Source organism: Bufo gargarizans, chromosome 8 (genome assembly GCF_014858855.1).
Source record: "Bufo gargarizans isolate SCDJY-AF-19 chromosome 8, ASM1485885v1, whole genome shotgun sequence".
NCBI classification, from domain to species: domain Eukaryota; kingdom Metazoa; phylum Chordata; class Amphibia; order Anura; family Bufonidae; genus Bufo; species Bufo gargarizans.
In genome coordinates this window covers 11,147,238-11,167,833 of record NC_058087.1, presented here as the reverse complement: position 1 = coordinate 11,167,833, position 20,596 = coordinate 11,147,238, and the positions used below count along the sequence as shown (strand labels likewise).

At 47.0% G+C, this 20,596-nt stretch overlaps 2 protein-coding genes across 4 annotated transcripts in view; one reads left to right on the top strand and one right to left on the bottom strand.

Annotated features, from left to right (window-relative positions):
- Window positions 1–12,783, top strand: part of LOC122945027 (dehydrogenase/reductase SDR family member 9-like) — a 30,268-nt gene extending 17,485 nt beyond the window's left edge. For all 3 annotated transcript variants that reach the window (XM_044303835.1, XM_044303836.1, XM_044303837.1), the window contains 3 exons: window positions 1,082–1,340; window positions 3,668–3,831; window positions 12,450–12,783. In XM_044303835.1, the coding sequence (XP_044159770.1) occupies window positions 1,082–1,340; window positions 3,668–3,831; window positions 12,450–12,664 (638 nt within the window). In that variant the 3' untranslated portion in view covers window positions 12,665–12,783. The remainder of the gene's footprint in view (window positions 1–1,081; window positions 1,341–3,667; window positions 3,832–12,449) is intronic.
- A 6,549-nt stretch (window positions 12,784–19,332) lies between these two features.
- ABCB11 (ATP binding cassette subfamily B member 11) overlaps window positions 19,333–20,596 on the bottom strand; it is a 142,047-nt gene continuing 140,783 nt past the window's right edge. Inside the window, 1 exon segment of the mRNA XM_044303160.1 lies at window positions 19,333–19,550. Within this exon segment, the coding sequence (XP_044159095.1) occupies window positions 19,350–19,550 (201 nt within the window). The 3' untranslated portion in view covers window positions 19,333–19,349.

Sequence of the window (20,596 nt, the reverse complement as noted above, 5' to 3'; positions counted from 1 at the left end):
TGTCCACAGCGCCCCGATAACAGTGACATCCACAGTGCCACAATAACATCCACAGTGCCACCATAAAAGTGACGTCCACAGCCCCCCCCCCCATAGCAGTGACATCCACAGTGCCCCCCCATAGCAATGACATCCACAGTGCCCCCATAACCATACTATCCACAGTGCCCCCATAACATCCACAGTGCCACCATAAAAGTGATGTCCACAGCGCCCCCATAACAGTGACATCCACAGTGCCTTCATAACATCCACAGTGCCCCCATAACATCCACAGTGCCCCATAACATCCACAGTGCCACCATAAAAGTGACGTACACAGCGCCCCCCGATAGCAGTGACATCCACAGTGCCCCCCCCATAGCAGTGACATCCACAGTGCCCCCATAACCATACTATCCACAGTGCCCACAAAACATCCACAGTGCCACCATAAAAGTGATGTCCACAGCGCCCCCATAACAGTGACATCCACAGTGCCCCCATAACATCCACAGTGCCCCCATAACATCCACAGTGCCCCATAACATCCACAGTGCCCCATAACATCCACAGTGCCCCATAACATCCACAGTGCCACCATAAAAGTGACGTCCACAGCGCCCACATAACAGTGAAGAAAAATGGTTGGGTTGTTATAGAAACCTGGTGTAAAACTGTGTGTATGTAAGTGAAGCAAAGATACGTTAGTGAGAGTAAGAATGAAGGACCTGTGAGCGTCTATTGGCTAATACAGGTCTTGTGGTGGTGCCATATTTGCTTTTTAATTGTGAATATCTCAAGAATGGTAGGTCCTAGAGACCTGAAGCATGGTCTACTCTAACCCCTTCTAAGCATCTGATATGCCAAGTATGGCGCAGTTTAGTCCAGTCATTTGGCTGTAAAGAACAAACAGACATCACAATTAGATAGATAGATAGATAGATAGATAGATAGATAGATAGATAGATAGATAGATAGATAGATATGTTCCTATGTGTCAGTTCTGCAATAAGAGGGTTCAGCTTTTCGTGGCCCAAATTCTAGAATTTCTAGATAATTTCAGTTATATTTATTTCCTTTCTTTTCTTTGCCTTTTTAGGTCTTTGGGGACTAGTAAACAATGCAGGGATAATGGGAACTCTCGCTCCGATTGACTGGCTGACAATTGATGATATTAGAGCGCCAATTGAAGTTAACTTATTAGGATTAATACACGTCACATTATCTGTGCTGCCATTGATTAAGAAATCTAAAGGGAGGATTGTTAATGTATCTAGTGTCGGTGGCAGAGTCGCAGCAAGCGGAGGCGGATATTTTTTATCTAAATTTGGAGTTGAAGGATTTAATGACAGTTTAAGGTAAGGATAATTCATAATTTGGTAAATACATTCTGATGTAAAAGACTTACAGGGGTTGTCCAGTTTAGAAAACCCGATTATGGAGTTAGGCCTCATTCACACGACCGTATATATCGTGATGCCCGTATTGCGGACCAGGAACAGCAAGTCCGCAATACATGGGCACTGGCCGTGTGCACTCCATGACTTGACTTGAATGGCTCCGCGATCTGCAAAATACGGCAAATGTACATGTTCTATGTTGTGAGGAGCGGAGGCACGGATCGGAAGCCTGCGGAAACACTCGTAAGCGCTTCGCACAGCAAAAGATAGGACATGACCCATTCAAGTCGCTGACCCATTCAAGTCAGTAGGTCCACAGTGCAGCACGGAGTTCACACAGCTGGTACCCGTGCATTGCAGACCACTATTTGCAGTAAGCAGCATAGGCACTACGACCATACGGTGATTTAAATGAGCCCTGTTTAGAATCCTAACTTATTTGGTATAGTCGAGAGCACTTACAAAGAGCGGCTGTGGCTTGAATGAGAATGAGAATTGTGTAATGATTAATTTCTCCTCTGGTGGCGCTGTGGAGAAATCTAACACTCAGTGCTGATTTCCTCAACAAATAACATCTCATTGAGGAGGGGATCCCAGCACCAGATACTTGGTAATCATCTCATTGTCAAGAAACCCTTGCGACAAGTAGGGATTGTTGAAGAGAACCCCTTTAAGCGTTCCATATACTTGGCTGTATTTATTACAAAGTGAAAGTAAGAAGTCTGGGAAGCAAGATCACCCATAATGCTGTGCAGCCAGCCAATCTGCAGATAGCCATCCCCTGTGATGTCACAGCCCTATAAAACCCTCATCTTGTGCAGTCTCTGCCATTGTCCTGTGAGCTGAGTATAGGGAGAGACGTGGCAAGTGCTCATGTGCTAGGGACAGTGTTGCTGGAAACTATTAAAAGAAGAATATTGGAGAGGGAGAGTGCAGGAAGACTACAAGGAGAGTGCAGGGAGAGTGCAGGGAGACTACAAGGAGAGTGCAGGGAGACTGCAGGGAGAGTGCAGGGAGACTGCAGGGAGACTTGTTCTGCATCCGTTTTATTTATTCCTACATCAGTCATAATCTAAGGTATGAAACTCAATACCAATAAGATGGAAGCCTTTATTATTCTGGTGCCAGCGTGCCAACCAATACCATCCACTCTGCATCCCTTGAAAACCATCCTCATATTTTGCTGGCTTTACTTCTTCCAAATCATCCTTCACAGTCTCAATGTTCTAGAAAAGTCAGCAGATGCAGAGAGAGGAGGAGCTGGATGTTCCTGATGACATATTTTCATCGGTATTAGATGATCTGGAAAAGCAGAAGAAGGGCTCCAACCTGTAGGGCAGTAGAACGCTGGGGTTGGAGAAGTAGGTATGCCAGAGCCAGGGGTGGATTGGCTACAGAGTCAGACCTTACAGGGAAATTTCCCGGTGGGCCAATGCTCAGAGGGCCGCCTAACCCCTCCTCTCTGCCGCTGGTTGGGTGCATAATAAGTTCTCAGTTATAATGTTGTAAGAATCAGGTACTGATGAGGCCAGAGACCTCACATGCCCTCCTGAATTCATATTCTGTGGCCCACATCTCACCTCCTAAGCCCACTTTTCCATATCTTAATCAAAGACAACTGGAGAAAGAGGGCAGAAAATGGCAGCTATTGATGGCCACCACAGAGGGACAGCTTTTGTGGCAGTATATTCTGTTGCTCTATGGTATATGCTTCTGATAGGAAGGTATTTTGCACTATGGTATTACTGATGCCGCCTACGTGTGTTGACCCGCCTTCTGGGCAACTTTTAAGTTTTTGTCCCGGGCCACTTTAGGTTTCCAGTCTGCCCCTGGCCAGAGCTGATTAATATTCTGTGTTTAGTGTGAAATAACCTGCAGGAGATTGCAGGCCAGAACCTATCGTGCCCCGACCTAACCAGCCAAACCCCAGACTAGCAATAGCCCCTGTTTAAAGGTGCATTAAAGGTGCCGTGAGGCCATTAACAATGAAGAAGGACTATACAGTGCGGTCTTCATTATTAAATGAAAGGCAGCTTTGGGCTAATTGGCCATGCGGTTCTTCACTGCAGCATGGCCGCTTTGTGTGGCCGTACCCTAAGGCAGAGTGGTCTGGATATACCTGATTTATAGTGATTTGTGATTAATTAATTTGTAATGAATCAAATCTCCTGGCTAACTTCGGCGAAGTTGCCAAATCGAATTTTTCTAAATGTTGCTCTTCTCTAAAAATTACTTTTGTTTTTCTTTTTTGAAAGTTAATCTGGATCTTTTTTCTTATCTTTAAGGCGAGAAATGAAGGCTTTTGGAGTTACCGTTTCTTGTATTGAGCCTGGACTGTTTAAAACACCGCTGTCTGATCCACTATCTGTTTTAGAACAACGTATAGGTATCTGGAAGAAACTTCCAAAGACCATTCAAGAAGAATATGGAGAAAACTATGTACAAATCGGTAATTTGTTAACTCATTCAAGAATGCTATAACATTTTTTCACAGCGCCATACATTGTATAATGGCTGTGCTTGGTATTGCAGCCCAGGCCCATTTGCTTGAATGCAACTGAGCTGCACATAGACCATGTGACCAATGAATGTCACATCACTGACCTAGGAAGAAGTACTCTTTACAGCTCCATGGCCTCTTCAAATAGCTAATCGGTGCGTGTACTGGGATTTAGATACCCACCAGTCTGATATTGATGACAAGATGCACTTTTCTTTACCCATTATGGAAGTGCTCACTAGTATGCAGTAGGTACAGGGAGTGGGGTGCTGCTAGAGCTGCCTGTACTCACTGCTCCCTGGTCTTGTCTGGACCTAAAGAGTAGCGGAGGAGCAGGAGAGGTAAGTGATTTTATTTATTTTAACTTCTGATCTGAGGTCTGATATTGGGTTCTGATGTCATGATATGGGGGTCTGATCTGAGGTCCTGATATGGGGGGGTCAGACCTGAGGTCCTGATATAGGGGTCTGATCTGAGATCCTTATATGGGGGTCTTATCTGAGGATCTGATATGGGGGTCTTATCTGAGGATCTGATATGGGGGTTTGATGTGGGGATAAGATGGGTTGTCTGATTTGAGGATGGGGGTTGTCTGATTTGTCTGATGGGGGTCTGAACTGAGGTCCTGATATGGGGGTCTTATCTCAGGATCTGATATGGGAGTCTGATCTGAAGATCTGATATGGGGGTCTGATCTGATCTGAGGTCCTGATATGGGGGTCTTATCAGAGGATCTGATATGGGGATCTTATCTGAGGATCTGATATGGGGGTTTGATGTGAGGATCTGACATGGGGATCTTATCTGAGGATCTGATATGGGGATCTTATCTGAGGATCTGATATGGGGGTCTGATCTGAGATCTGAAAAAAAAAATATCTTATTTTCCAGCTCTATAGCTAGGTACACCTTATCATTAGGTGCGCCTTAGGCTACTTTCACACTGCCGTTTCTGGGTCCGACTGTGAGATCCGTTTCAAGGCTCTCACAAGCGGCCCAAAACGGATCAGTTCAGCCCCAATGCATTCCAAATAGATAAGGATCCGTTCAGAATGCATCAGTTTGCCTCCGTTTAGCCTCCATTCCTCTCTGGAGGCGGACACCAAAACGCTGCTTGCAGCGTTTTGATGTCCGTCTGACGAAACTGAGCCAAACGGATCCATCCTGACTAAGGGTACTTTCACACTTGCGTTGTTTGATTACGGCAGGCAGTTCCGTTGCCTGAACTGTCTGCTGGATCAGGCAAACTGTATGCAAACGCATGTAATTCTTTCTGACTGATCAGGCATTTTTCAGACTGATCAGGATCCTGATCAGTCTGAAAAATGCCTGATTAGTCTGAAAAATGCATTGCAATACCAGCTCCGTTTTTCCAGTGTCATCAGGCAAAACGGATCAGGTATTTATTTTTTTCTCATTTTTAAAGGTCTGCGCAGGACGGGGACGGCATTCCGGTATTTTGAATGCCGGATCCGGCACTAATGCATTCCTATAGGAAAAAATGCCGGATTCGGGCAAGTCTTCAGGTTTTTTTGCCGGGAGATAAAACCGTAGCATGCTACGGTTTTCTCTTTGGCCTGATTAGTCAAAATGACTGAACTGAAGACATCCTAATGCATCCTGAACGGATTACTCTCCATTCAGAATGCATGGGGATAAAACTGATCAGTTCTTTTCCGGTATAGAGCCCCTGTGACGGAACTCTATGCCGGAAAATAAAAACGCTAATCTGAAAGTACCCTTCCAATGTAAGTAAATGGGGACGGATCCGTTTTTACTGACACAATATGGTGCAATTGAAAACGGATGCGCCTCCCATTGAATTTCAATGTAAGTCAAAACAGATCCTTTTTTTTTTTTTTTGTTCATGGTAATGCAAACAGATCCGTTCTGAACGGATACAAGCGTTTGCATTATAGGTGCGGATCCGTCTGTGCACATACCAGACAGATCCGCACCTAAACGCAGGTTTGAAAGTAGCCTTCTAAGCGAAAAAATTCAGTATATAGCACCACAGCCCTTTATAATCAGGGGGTTCAAGTATAAGTGGTAGGCAATTAAAGAGTGCCGTGTTTGTGTGAGGGGAGGCGGGGCTTTAATTATTTAAACCTGGCTCTCCTGCCCCCACTTGTCGGTTCGAATGCTTTCGAATCGGCTCGTGGGTTGGTGCCAGAGAAGTGCGTGCGTCACTGGAGAATCGGGTGGTCGGCTGCGTCGGGCTCGTCGCTTCGGTGATTAGGTAGGCAGGGTGGCTGCACACCCGTCTCGCTATGTATAACATGGGGGGCTGCCGAGCGTGCCGCCGGGCCCCAGCCGCGCTGGCGACTGCCCGCACTCCCGATCGCTTTCGGCACCCCGCTCCAGGCACCCTGATACAGGCACCCCGATCCGCTCCAGGCCCCGCGCCAAGCACCCCCGCTCCCACGTGCAGCGTCCCCCAGATGGGCACCCCTCATCTGTGGCTCAGCAGCGACGGGTCACACGTCCTTCACATACCCAGAGCAGCGGTCACGCCGGCCGTCGGCTCCTCAGCGCAGCTCACTGGCTTGCTGCGCTCCAGCAGGCCCTGGCTTGATAGAGGGCCACACCTACAGGCCCATACTGGTACTGCAGTCCAGGTACAGGGCTCCTTGCTCAGGCACAGTGGCTAGGTACTAAGGCAGGACAAAAAAAAAAATAATTATATATTTGGGATATGTTTTAAGGATCAAATATAAAGAGGGCTCCAAAAAGGGGGGCTGACCACGTCACTTTGCGCACGCAGCCGGGCCGCCCGCAAGCCCATACGGCGAGTCAGGGGGTTGGTTCGGGCGCAGTCGCAATAATCTGGTGGACAGCAAAGGAGCGGTGGCAGGAGTGAAGGGTCACCCAGCCACCGTGCGCTCACTCACATGTCTGTCCTTGTTTATTCAGGTCCACAGGTGGTTGGCTAACTTACGATACTGTGGGGTTTGTGGCTGTCATGGCCGCCAGGTGAGTCAGGGGTGGTGCAGGCGTGGGCCAACCCCCTCCTTTTCTCCTGCATAGCCTTGGGGAATGGGGGATGGTGGACTATTATGGCCAGGCCTCTGGCGCATCTCTTACAGGGTGGCGCCTACAGTCGTGGCCTTTGGTGGGGGGAGAGAAAAAAATATAAAAAAATGGTATAGATAGGAATGTTGCTTTGCTAGGTCTGTCACGACTACAGACTCCTTATAAAGCCCTGCCACGACTGCAGGCATCAGTCTGTCACGACTACAGACCCGTTATAAAGCCCTGCCACGACTGTAGGCATCAGTCTGTCACGACTACAGACCCGCTCTAAAGCCCTGCCACGACTGCAGGCACAAATCCGTTACGACTACAGACTCGTTATAAAGCCCTGCCACGACTGCAGGCATTAGTCTGTCACGACTACAGACTCATTATAAAGCCCTGCCACGACTGCAGGCATTAGTCTCATGTCAACAGACTCGTGAGGTAATACTACCACGTCTACAGGCGATGGTCCGTTACCGCTACTCCCGAGGTAGGGTCCCCTCACGACTACAGGGGCCAGTCGGTCACATCCACAGACTCGGTCGCACTCCCGTTGACTACAGGCACTGGGTGGGCATCTACAGGTAGTTGCGTCACGTCTACGCACGCGGGTCAGCCACGGCCTGGGGGGTCAGCCTTCTCGGTCACAGGTAGGTCCGGTCAGACCTCAGTCTCCCAGCGGGTTCCAGTCACAATAACCAGCCCCTATGGGGGGGCACTCCCGCACCGGCGCATAATGCCAGGGAGCTATGTGGCTCCCCACGCGGCACACGATTCAAACCGGCGAGGGCCGGGGCTCACGGTAAAGGAAGGGCTCCCTCTGATCCGGTGCACATCGCCAGGGAGCGGCGCTGCTCCCCACGTGGTACGAGTGTCCAGCCGGCGGTGGGTCGGCCCTGGCTGAGGGGGGGGGGCTCCCCCGCACTGGTGCACTCTGCCAGGGAGCAGCGTGAGCTCCCCACGCGGCTGGGGGTAAAGGTGCAGGACACCGTTTCCCCGCTCCTCATCTTCAATAAAGTCTGGCACGGGCCGCCGTGCCGTTAGGTAGGCAGGGATCGGGGGAAGGAGTACCAGGCTCGGTCAGGGGGAGCAGATCATAGGCGGTGGATGGCTTCCTGCTGCCGGCCGTACAGAAGGTTCCAAGGGGGTCATTTAGGCACAGGATGTTAGTTAGTCCGTGCAGGTGACCTGCGTTATACCATGCTCTTCATGCTCGTACTCAGAGCTGTGCCCATACTGGAGCTGCGTAAGTGGTTTATAGTTTAAAAAATAAATAAAAATTTCAAACCACAATTAGAGTCTTTCAAGCATGGCTTCTCCGTTTTAGGTGTACACATGTGACTCCACCATTAGAGTCTCTCACACATGGCTTCTCCGTTTTAGGTTTACACATATAGTCCGCCATTAGAGTCTTTCACGCATAGCTTCTCCGTTTAGGTTACACATATGACTCCGCCATTAGAGGCTCTCACGCATGGCTTCTCCGTGTTAGTTTTACACATATGACTCCGCCGTAAGAGACTCTCATGCATGGCTTCTCCGTTTTAGGTTTACACATATGACTCCGCCATTAGAGTCTCTCACGCATGGCTTCTCCGTTTTAGGTTTACACATATGACTCCACCATTAGAGTCTCTCACGCATGGCTTCTCCGTTTTAGGTTACACATATGACTCCGCCATTAGAGTCTCTCACGCATGGCTTCTCCGTTTTAGGTTTACACATATGACTCCACCATTAGAGGCTCTCACGCATGGCTTCTCCGTTTTAGGTGTACACATATGACTCCACCATTAGTCTCTCGCGCATAGCTCCGCCATTAGTCTATCGCGCATGGCTTCTCCGCTTTAGGTTTACACAGATGACTCTGGCATTAGAGTCTCTCACACACGACTTCTCCGTTTAGGTTTACACATATGACTCCGCCATTAGTCTCTCATGCATGGCTTCTCCGTTTAGGTTACACATATGACTCCGCCATTAGAGTCTCTCGCGCATGGCTTCTCAGTTTTAGGTTTACACATATGACTCTGCCATTAGAGTCTCACGCATGGCTTCTCCGATCTGTCCAGGGGCAGATCGGTTGCCAATGCCAATTCCTCACCAGGCCCAGCTGTGCTGGGACTAGTCTCTCATCTCACCATAGCTAACAGACTGATGGCCAATTCCTTGGCCAGTAATACCCTGAGGGCTTACAAGACAGCTTGGCGCCTGTTTCAGAAATATGAACACCTACCCGGCTGCTGGCCGGGGGGACTATCACTCACCTATTGGGCTTCGTCAGGTTTTTTGCCACTCTCAATTAAACCTGTCCTATAGCACTGTTAACTATACCTGGCAGGTATTCAGCACATTCGGGTTTAGTTAACAGGTTCAGGGGTCGATCCTCTCTCGATCACAGGACATTCCTTCCACAGGGGCGCAGCAGCTGCGGCGTCCATGCATAAGGTACCAGTACATGTAATCAAACGGTTGGGTCGTTGGAGTTCCGCGTGTTCCATGCGTTATATCCCGGATCCTTAATACAAAATGTCACTGGCTTTCCGAGTTTTGGTTTTGTAGTTTCTGTTATCAAAGTCTTTCAAAACTCCTATGCATGGTTCTTTTGGCCCCTTTAGGCTACCCTTCGATAAGCAGTTCCGGCATAACTCTGCTGCTTCTAGGTAGGGGGGGGAATATAGGCTTAGGTAGGGGACTCTCTCGTAATGAGCCGATCCGAGCACAAGTGGTAGGCAATTAAAGAGTGCCGTGTTTGTGTGAGGGGAGGCGGGGCTTTAATTATTTAAACCTGGCTCTCCTGCCCCCACTTGTCGGTTCGAATGCTTTCGACCCACCCAGAAGCCCTCCCTTCTTCTCAGGACTCATCATTGGTGTGGCCCCCTTTAGGCTACCCTTCGATAAGCAGTTCCGGCATAACTCTGCTGCTTCTAGGTAGGGGGGGGAATATAGGCTTAGGTAGGGGACTCTCTCGTAATGAGCCGATCCGAGCACAAATAAAATAATACATTACATTGTAAGGCAATGATTAAAACAAGAGGAGTGAGGGTCCTGCACACAAGAGCGTACAATCTATGAAGACGTAGCGGTGACACAAAAGGTTAAAAGTGCTTGTTTTGTACAATGGTCCTATCATCTTAATAAAATAGGAGAATAGATATATTGCTGCATGAGCTAGCACCAGACGATATCTGTAGTGCATGGGTTTTGGTGGATACATTTGGGTGTATCTTGGGTGCAATCTATGTTCAGGCAGCCATTTTGGGACATGTGCTCAGAGTTAGGCCTCATGCACACGACAGTTTTTTTTCACGGCCCGCAAAAACGGGGTCCGTGGGTCCGTGATCCGTGACCGTTTTTTCGTCCGTGGGTCTTCCTTGATTTTTGGAGGATCCACGGACATGAAAAAAAAGTCGTTTTGGTGTCCGCCTGGCCGTGCGGAGCCAAACGGATCCGTCCTGAATTACAATGCAAGTCAATGGAGACGGATCCGTTTGATGTTGACACAATATGGTGCCATTTCAAACGGATCCGTCCCCATTGACTTTCAATGTAAAGTCTGGAGTTCTTTTATACCATCGGATTGGAGTTTTCTCCAATCCGATGGTATATTTTAACTTGAAGCGTCCCCATCACCATGGGAACGCCTCTATGTTAGAATATACTGTCGGATATGAGCTACTTCGTGAACCTCAGATCCGACAGTATATTCTAACACAGAGGCGTTCCCATGGTGATGGGGACGCTTTAGGTTAGAATACACTACAAACTTTGTACAAGACTGCCCCCTGCTGCCTGGCAGCACCCGATCTCTTACTGGGGGATATGATAGCACAATTAACCCCTTTAGGTGCGGCACCTAAAGGGGTTAATTGTACTATCATATTCCCCTGTAAGAGATCAGGGCTGCCAGGCAGCAGGGGGCCGCCCCCCCCCCTCCCCAGTTTGAATATCGTTGGTGGCACAGTGTGCCCCCACCATCGCCCCCCCCTCCCTCCCTCTATTGTATTAAATTGTTGGTGGCACAGTGTGCCAACCACCATCGGCCCCCCTCCCTCCCTCTATTGTATTAAATCGTTGGTGGCACAGTGTGCCAACCACCATCGCCCCCCCCCCTCCCTCTATAGCAGTAACATTGGTGGCAGTGTGCGGTCTCAACAGTAGAAGATTCATACTTACCTGCTTGCTGCTGCGATGTCTGTGTCCGGCCGGGAGCTCCTCCTACTGGTAAGTGAAAGGTCTGTGCGGCGCATTGCTAAAGAACTGTCACTTACCAGTAGGAGGAGCTCCCGGCCGTTCACAGACATCGCAGCAGCAAGCAGGTAAGTATGAATCTTCTACTGTTGAGACCGCACACTGCCACCAATGTTACTGCTATAGAGGGAGGGGGGGGGCGATGGTGGTTGGCACACTGTGCCACCAACGATTTAATACAATAGAGGGAGGGAGGGGGGCCGATGGTGGTTGGCACACTGTGCCACCAACGATTTAATACAATAGAGGGAGGGAGGGGGGCCGATGGTGGTTGGCACACTGTGCCACCAACGATTTAATACAATAGAGGGAGGGAGGGGGGGCGATGGTGGGGGCACACTGTGCCACCAACGATATTCAAACTGGGGAGGGGGGGGGCTGCCCCCTGCTGCCTGGCAGCCCTGATCTCTTACAGGGGAATATGATAGTACAATTAACCTCTTTAGGTGCCGCACCTGAAGGGGTTAATTGTGCTATCATATCCCCCTGTAAGAGATCGGGTGCTGCCAGGCAGCAGGGGGCAGTCTTGTACAAAGTTTGCAGTGTATTCTAACTAGAAGCGTCCCCATCACCATGGGAACGCTTCTGTGTTAGAATATACTGTCGGAAATGAGTTTTCACGAAGTGAAAACTTAGATCAGAAAAAGCTTTTATGCAGACGGATCTTCGGATCCGTCTGTATGAAAGCAACCTACGGCCACGGATCACGGACACGGATGCCAATCTTGTGTGCATCCGTGTTCTTTCACGGACCCATTGATTTGAATGGGTCCGTGAACCGTTGTCCGTCAAAAAAATAGGACAGGTCATATTTTTTTGACGGACAGGATACACGGATCACGGCCTCGGCTGCAAAACGGTGCATTTTCCGATTTTTCCACGGACCCATTGAAAGTCAATGGGTCCGCGAAAAAAAACGGAAAACGGCACAACGGCCACGGATGCACACAACAGTCGTGTGCATGAGGCCTAAATGTAATGTAGTAGTAGTGCATGTTGTTCTATGCTTTCTGCTGTACATGCTATCTTGTATGCTTTATACTTATACAAGCTATTTGTATTCTTATAGTTTTACCAATCAATTGATCGCACATCAATACTCCTGTTTTGCCAATAAACAAGTTAGACTACAGAAAACAGTCCTCTTATTTGGAAGAAAGGAATGGTTTATACTGATTGTCAGACTGCGCACTGTGTGAACGTGTATGAAGACAGAGCATCTTTAATATCTCCGCATCACAAAGGTATACGTCCAGATTAAACGCAATTCTTTACATGGTCTTTATTTTGATTTTCAGATGCAGCAATGAAGCAAAAATTAAACCACTTCCGAAACAGTGACCTCTCTGTGGTCGTATCCTGCATGGAACATGCCCTGACCAGCAGACACCCGAGGACACGATACAGTGCTGGAGCTGATTCTACTTACTTCTGGTTACCACTCTCTTATATGCCAACATTTATGCAAGACTTTGTGATACTGTTAAACAAGGTCAAAATACCGACAACATGAAAAGCACAAGTAAATTTTGTATAAAATATGCTAAAAAAAATGTTTTTTTTGTGTCAAGTTTTGTTGCACATATTGAAAAATTTCTAGGCCAAACAAAGGTAGTAAATCTCCAAAATGCATGTTTGTTTGTTTTTCTTGTACACAGCCTTCTGAAGAATAGTGGTCAATTATATTCGATTGACGGCAAATGTAGCTTTTATATTTATAGTGAAGATACTCCTTTGGGAAAGTCCAGTTCTGTATGTCTGATTGTATATAATGTATCTGGATAGTTTCTTGAGTTGCTTGCCTGGTTGAGAGCTTACTCCCTAGTGTCAAGAAGGTCCAACCAAGTATCCACAAGGACGCAATCAGCTATTAATGTTAACAAAACAAGGCTGTAATCACACTGCTGTCAGAAGCTCTGATTGGGGCCTCAGTTGGCTTTCCTTTTACATTTGATGGGCGAGGCTTGTAGCACCATTCTTTTCATCAAAATGACATATGCCATTCTGGAACCCTACTGGGCACCAAAAATGCCCCAAAAAATTCTCAAGGGGCATGTTCTTTCTGCTGCAGCTCTCTCACTGTAGCTGCCACAACTTGTAACAATAGATATGACTGGTGGCAGTTGAAGGATGGAACTGAGCATGTGCGACCACCTCAGTAGATGGGTGTGCACATCACTATACGATTAAACACCAGGGGGGGCCATTTTAATGAAGAAAAGAGAATATCTCACAATTGGAGAATTTTTGTAAATTAGAAAAGTAACTTGTTTTTCATGCTTAATTATATAAAAATGACATTTAATGGTGGCACAACCAATGTAATTACAATGAGAGTGATGAACCTTTCATGTTCAGCTTATTATTTTCAGAAAGCAAAATAATCTTCGCCCAATCATTTTGATAAAAACCCAGAAGACACTCTTTTGGGAAGTTGTATTGAAATCAAGTAGTGTTGAGCGAATCAAAGTATCCGAAGTGGACTTCCAAATTTCTTCATGCTTCGTGGGAACTAATACATTTTCACTGAAATGGCGGGAAAAAAAAAATCACACCTCATACATTTGAGCGCGAAGAGGCTGCCGCGGCCATCTTGATTGAAAATCCCACACAATTACTTTGTCACGAAGCACATTTTTTTTATAAGTAGTGGGTGCAATGACAGGAAACTGCGATTGTGCCGACCCCGTCATTGTACTCATCAGATGCCACCATCTGACGTCATACGTCACGGCGCACAGGATTTTGTGCTAGATCTTTGCGCTTGAACAGATGAGGTTCGTATGATTTTTTTAAATCTTTTGTCGCCATTCAAGGAAAATCTATTCGCTACCACGAAGCACAAGGAAATTCGGCTTCGCAGCAAATTGAATTTTCCACTTCATTGGCTCAACACTAGTGATGACATCATCACACATCGCGTGAGGTTTCACTCAGGATCTTCAATCAAGATGGCCGCAGCAGCCTCTTCGCTCTCAAATGGATAAGGTGAGTATATTTTTTTTTTTTTACGGATTAACCCCTGAAAGCCTTCATTTTTTTTATCTCAGATGCCACAATCAGCGATGAACATGGCATCTGAGGTGTTCAATGAACGGGGGGCAGTGCAATCGCCACTCCCCGTCATTACAAATAAATGCGCTTCATGGCGAATTTTCTTTGTGAAATTTGGCGAAGCAGCTGAATCGAATTATTGTAAACTTCTGCTCCTCTCTCCTTATAAGTATTACTGAAAATTTGTATTGACCATTATTTATTGAGTCGTCTTTCCTAAACCAAATGTTGCATAATCTAAGTAGAATTTATTTGCTTTACTGTAGGATGTGCTGCTCGCATCCAAAAGATACCATCTTGTTCTGAGGTTTACAAGAAAAACAGGAACTTTACTTATCTTTATCAAATGGGTTTTCCAGTTTGCATCAACATTCTAATAATAATTCATAGATGTAAGTGTGTGATGTATTTCTTTTACCTTTATTGCTCCTATCTCCCGTTCTGGGCTGTGGTCACATGACCATGTCCATGCAACTCTTTCTTATTTCCTGTGATGTTATGTCCAGATGGACATGTCAAAACAAGAGCCGCAGGGGCAGTGATAGGGGAGTGTCTATGTAACTAGCAGGGTGGGAGGAGCTATAAATAGCTGGGCGCTGTTAGGGGCGGGGCTGGAGCTGTGGAGTAGAAGTACATCATGATTGGTTGAATTGGTGGATCCAGAGGGGGGGGGGACTGCCGCCGCAGTGCAGCACTGTAATTACAATACCTGTCCTGTGGGCTGCCGGCGGGCAGTGGCTAAGTTCACATGGGGACGGGGGAAGCAGAGCCTTGCATGCAGGCGCAGCCAGGAGAGGGAGTGGTCCCGTCTGGGTTGCAAAGTTGGAAGGAAGAGCATGAAGCTGCTGCTTACTCAGCCAGCGCACCTGCTAGCGGCGTGATAGTGTTTCTGCCCAGCTGCTCCCTTACAGGATACAAGAACACTGCCCTGGCTGAGACCTGTCCATACCTCTTTATAATTAAGTTATATATATACAGTATATAACGCATATAAGTATGTACCCTACCCTGCTACCTCTCCTCAGTTATATTACCCCCTGTATATAATGTATATAACTGAGGGGTATCAGGGTGAATTATACACTGGGTAATATAACTGAGGGGTATCAGGGTACATTATACAGTGGTAATATAACTGAGGAGGGCTATCAGGGGACTTTATACAGGGGTAATATAACTTATGTACTCTGATAGCCCTCCTCAGCAGTTATATTACCCCTGTATAATGTACCCTGATAGCCCTCCTCAGCAGTTATATTACCCCTGTATAATGTACCCTGATAGCCCTCCTCAGCAGTTATATTACCCCTGTATAATGTACCCTGATAGCCCTCTTCAGCAGTTTCATTACCCCTGTATAATGTACCCTGATAGCCCTCCTCAGTTATATTACCCCCTGTATAATATACCCTGATACTCCTTAGTAGACAGAGCATTTCTTCCGCTCACACTGTCACTGACAGTCTCTCTCTTTGTGCCTCGGGAGCCTGCGTGTGTGTGAGCGCCTGCAGCAGAGTGTTGTGTGTGAGTCTGCGGTAAGGTGTGGGGGTCCTGTGTTGTCTCTGCGGTAAGGTGTGGGGGTCCTGTGTTGTCTCTGCGGTAAGGTGTGGGGGTCCTGTGTTGTCTCTGCGGTAAGGTGTGGGGGTCCTGTGTTGTCTCTGCGGTAAGGTGTGGGGGTCCTGTGTTGTCTCTGCGGTAAGGTGTGGGGATCCTGTGTTGTCTCTGCGGTAAGGTGTGGGGGTCCTGAGTTGTCTCTGCGGTAAGGTGTGGGGGTCCTGTGTTGTCTCTGCGGTATGGTGTGGGGGTCCTGTGTTGTCTCTGTGGTAAGGTGTGGGGGTCCTGAGTTGTCTCTGCGGTAAGGTGTGGGGGTCCTGTGTTGTCTCTGCGGTAAGGTGTGGGGGTCCTGTGTTGTCTCTGTGGTAAGGTGTGGGGGTCCTGAGTTGTCTCTGTGGTAAGGTGTGGGGGTCCTGAGTTGTCTCTGCGGTAAGGTGTGGGGGTCCTGAGTTGTCTCTGCGGTGCGGGGTGGGGGGGTCGGGGCTGCAATCTGTCTCCTCAGTGCAGAGTGTGATCAGACTGGCCCTGAGACGCCCGACCTCCAGGGAAGACCTGCAGAAGACCAGTGTGTGTAACTGATCAGATCTGAGGGCCCCAATAAAAACAAATCATTTACTGTCCCGTGTGGTCAAAGACTATTACCAGGGACTCTGCATCCACAAGGGCCCGGCGCACCGCCATCTTTATAGAAGACCGTACCAATACTTCAGACAGTCTATTAGATTATATGTGTTAGAGCTGTACGATAGGTTATATAAAATAGTCTGTTCTATAAGCACCACATTATTTTCTGTCCGCCACCACAAAACAATCTGGAAGTGCCCCTCCCGAGACCAGGCTCTGGATCCACCACTCATTGGTTGGATACAGCAACTGGAAGAGGGTATAAAGAAACTAGAGTGATTGGTTTATATGGGTCAGAAGGGTCCAAGTTAAAATTTAAAAAAAGCACGGGGGAGATGTACATTGGGTAAGCAACTACATGAGCTTATCTGTTAAAAAACATAGGAATCACAGAAAACCCCTTGCTATGTTACAATATCCAAGCATCCTGGGATATAGCTATAGTAGACATCCAGATAGCAGTATCACCAGGGGCCCTGTTTACTGAAGGGGACCCAAAGGCTATGCCAGTATTGTAAATGGCATATGGTAGGTGGGAACCTATTACAGATTTGTATTGTGGGCCAGGATCTTCACCTCTGCAGCATCCCCTGATTGTTCATTGTCTCTACAGAGGTTGATCAGGTGAATTGCATTCTGGAAAGGGTTTTGATACTATGCAGTATATTATACATTAATCTGATGTAGTGAACATCAACTCTAGCCAGGAGCTCATGTAAACTGTCTGACAACAAACTGTCATCTATTGCCAACAGGGCTGGCTCCAAAGCCTGTATATGACCAGGGGTAGACAGACCATTGACTATACGGGGAGAAATGCTGCTGGGCCAGTCATGTTATGAAGTCATGAGGTGGCCATCCCCAAAGCTATGCATTCAGAGCCTGCAGACTTATAAGTGAGTACCCAATGTGGCATCACTTGTACGGCTCCTTGTCCACCTATGTGGCATCACTTGTACCGCTCGTTATCCACCTATGTGGCATCACTTGTACTGCTTCTTATCCACCTATGTGGCATCACTTGTACTGCTTCTTATCCACCTATGTGGCATCACTTGTACTGCTACTCATCACTTTTACTTCTCCTTATCCACCTATTTGGCATCACTTGTACTGCTCCTTATCCACCTATGTGGCATCACTTGCTGCTTATCCCCCTATGTGGCAATCACTTTTACTTCTCCTTATCCGCCTATGTTATCACTTTTACTTCTCCTTATCCACCTATGTAGCATCACTTTTACTTCTTCTTGTCCACCTATGTGGATGGTGGTTTCTTCCTGTTTTGTGAGTGTGCACCCTTGGAACTCCATAGTGGTCTCCAAGCAGCTCTGGATCTGGATCATTTGGGTCACATTGAGCATCATATTTGGTTTGTTGGCTTTCCTGGTTTGAAATGTGGCCTTTGAGCAGTTCTGGACTGCGACCATGATGGGTCTGTTGGGTAGGAGCAATAGTAGTGTAGTGAACTACAGGCGAAGCATGGAAGATGTCATCTGTTGGTCCCTCTCCCCCTAAAAATGCAATAAACGTCCATCATCAGTTGCTGTGTAGCAATATAAGGAAATGGGGCAGTGGCCCGGATTCGATATTGATCCTGCACTGCAACTTTGTCTACAACTGTTTCTCTTTTTAGAGCAAAAATTCACATCTAGTTTTTTTTTTTTTTCGCCCACACTTGGCATGGGCTTGAAGTTTGGCCCGAAAGTAAGAAGGAAGTGAGGTAAGTAATGCCATAACTATATATATGTATGGAAATGGAACACCAGAATTGTAAATCCAGCCTTGTAGTATGTGTATGGAGCATTATGCTGTATGATTATACATACAGCCCTATGGTAGTACATAGCACCCTACAAAAGACAATGTAGCAGTTTCCAGCTCTGTTCTCATGGTGCAGAGCTAAAAGTAGCTAACAACAAACACCAAAGACAAACAGCAGGTAAGCATTATGCATAGGTTTTGATATCATTCTTACAACAATGGGACATCGGCTTTAATATAAAAGGATAGAGAATAAATAATTCCACCGTTAAGTGCTATACTCTGGAAGGGAAGATTCTACATGTTATATAATAGCGGACAGCAATTTTTGATTGACAGCTGCTTAAAAACTACAACTCCCAACATATTGAACAACTGGTAAGCCACAGGCTGCCAACAGCCCGTAGATAGACAGTCTGCAGAAAATAAAATCAGGAAATAATATACAAATATTTCATCATGAACACAAATCAAGACACCAAAGGATATTCTTAAAATAAAGCAATATCCCACTGTTATCAGGAAGTGCAATGCACACAGCTAGATGTTTTTTTTTCTCCAACATATTGACTGCAATAAGAAACAACTATACAGAAATATTTATAAAAAAAAAAAAACGTTAAAGGGATTGTCCTATCTGGACATTTAAAGGGGTTTTCTGAGATTTTATTTCGGATCATTCCGTGGCCTTCTCTCTGCTGTTCCTAGGCCAGTGACAACACATTCATCAGTCGCGTGGTCTAGGCGTAGCTCAGTCCCATAAAAGTGAATGGGGCTGAGCGAGATACCAAGCACAGCCACTATACAATGTACGGCGCGTTGCTTGGTGAGCTGCGAGAAAGCTGCGGCAATTCACAGGAGCACCGATGCCTTCTCAAACAGCTGATCAGCGGGAGTCCTGGGTATCTAATCAGATACTGATTACCTATTAAAAGAGTATTAAAATCTCGAAAATCCCTTTTAAGGCATATTGATAACATATGTCATAAATGTCAGGTAGGTGCGGGTCTCATGTCTGGGATCTACTCCGAACTCATGAATGGGGCCCTACCGTGAATATAGAGCATGGCTACTTCATTCACGGCAGGGACCCATTTTTGAGATGGGAGCCGGTCTCAGAAGTGGGACCTGCACCGTTAGGACATTTACGGCATATCCTATCAATATGCCATAAATGTCTGAGAATGTGCAGCTGGGGGCGTCTAGCTTATGGGTGCCCCTGTTGTGACCAGTTTATAATAAGCCCCTTTGCGAGACATAAGTTGTTCATGATTCCCCTGTTCAATGACGGCACCCTGTGACATTACAGCGATGATGTCAGAATTCTGAATGGTGGATAATCGATGAGCAATGGTGATGCAGGTACGGCCTTGTCTCGCTTCATCCAATGCTTCCTGCACAGTCTGGAAAATAAAGCAAAAAAGTCATGTAAAAAAATAACACAGTGTTTTGTATAGTAATTGGTCCCGTGTTTCATTACAGTTCATACACACGCATATTCCCTGGGTGCACAGACCATAATACCAGTCTTTAATACCAGCCCATAAGCACCCTGTGCAAGCCATACTTCATAAGAAGTGACTTACAGTATGACATGACCAGAAATGGTGGCCTGGGGTGAAATGACTGAAAATAGACATTTCAAGAAGTTGAAAATTAAAGCGGCACTGTCACCAGGATCAACCCTATTAAACCAGGCATTCTTCATGCTGATTAAAACTGTACCTTTCTTTTGTCTGTATGCTACACAGCTGCAGAGAAATCCGCATTTTATTCATATGCAAATGAGAAGTTCGAGCACCAGGAGGTGGGGCTGAATCCTTGGAGAACTACTTTGTAACATCCCCTGTGCTCTGCACACTCCCCGCTCCCCTTTATTGATAAGCCTAGACATGCTGAGGTCAGAGCTGTGTCCTAGCATCTACATATATACTCTACCGGGCCCAGAAGGCTGAGGGGGCCCAAATACCCTTGTGTCACATAAGAAGACACCAGTATTATAGAAAGTGCATGCTGGTTAAGTTATACCTGTGGCTGGAGGGAAGGGGTTAGGTCAAGAATTTGGCATGGGGGGGGGGGTGCCGTTTCAATATTTGCCTCAAGCAGAACGAAGGCTATGTGCTTCCCTGCCCCTAGCCCCAAAGCACTGAGGGAAGGGGGGCCCCAAGCTGAACTCATGAGCCTTTAGATACGCCCCTTCTATGTACTATAGTTTCTATAGTTGCTATAGTAGAGCACAAAATACCGTCCCCTCTGAACCATATACCACAGTGGAGCCCAATATATTGCCCCAAAAGCTTTCCCTCTGTGGTGGCCATCAATAGTTGCCATTTTCTTTTCTTCTCCAGTTGTCTATGTAGCAGGGCGCTTAGGAGATGAGGTGCGGGCCACAGCAGTTGAATTCAGAAGGGTATGTGCGATCACTGGCCAGGTACATGAATACCTTATT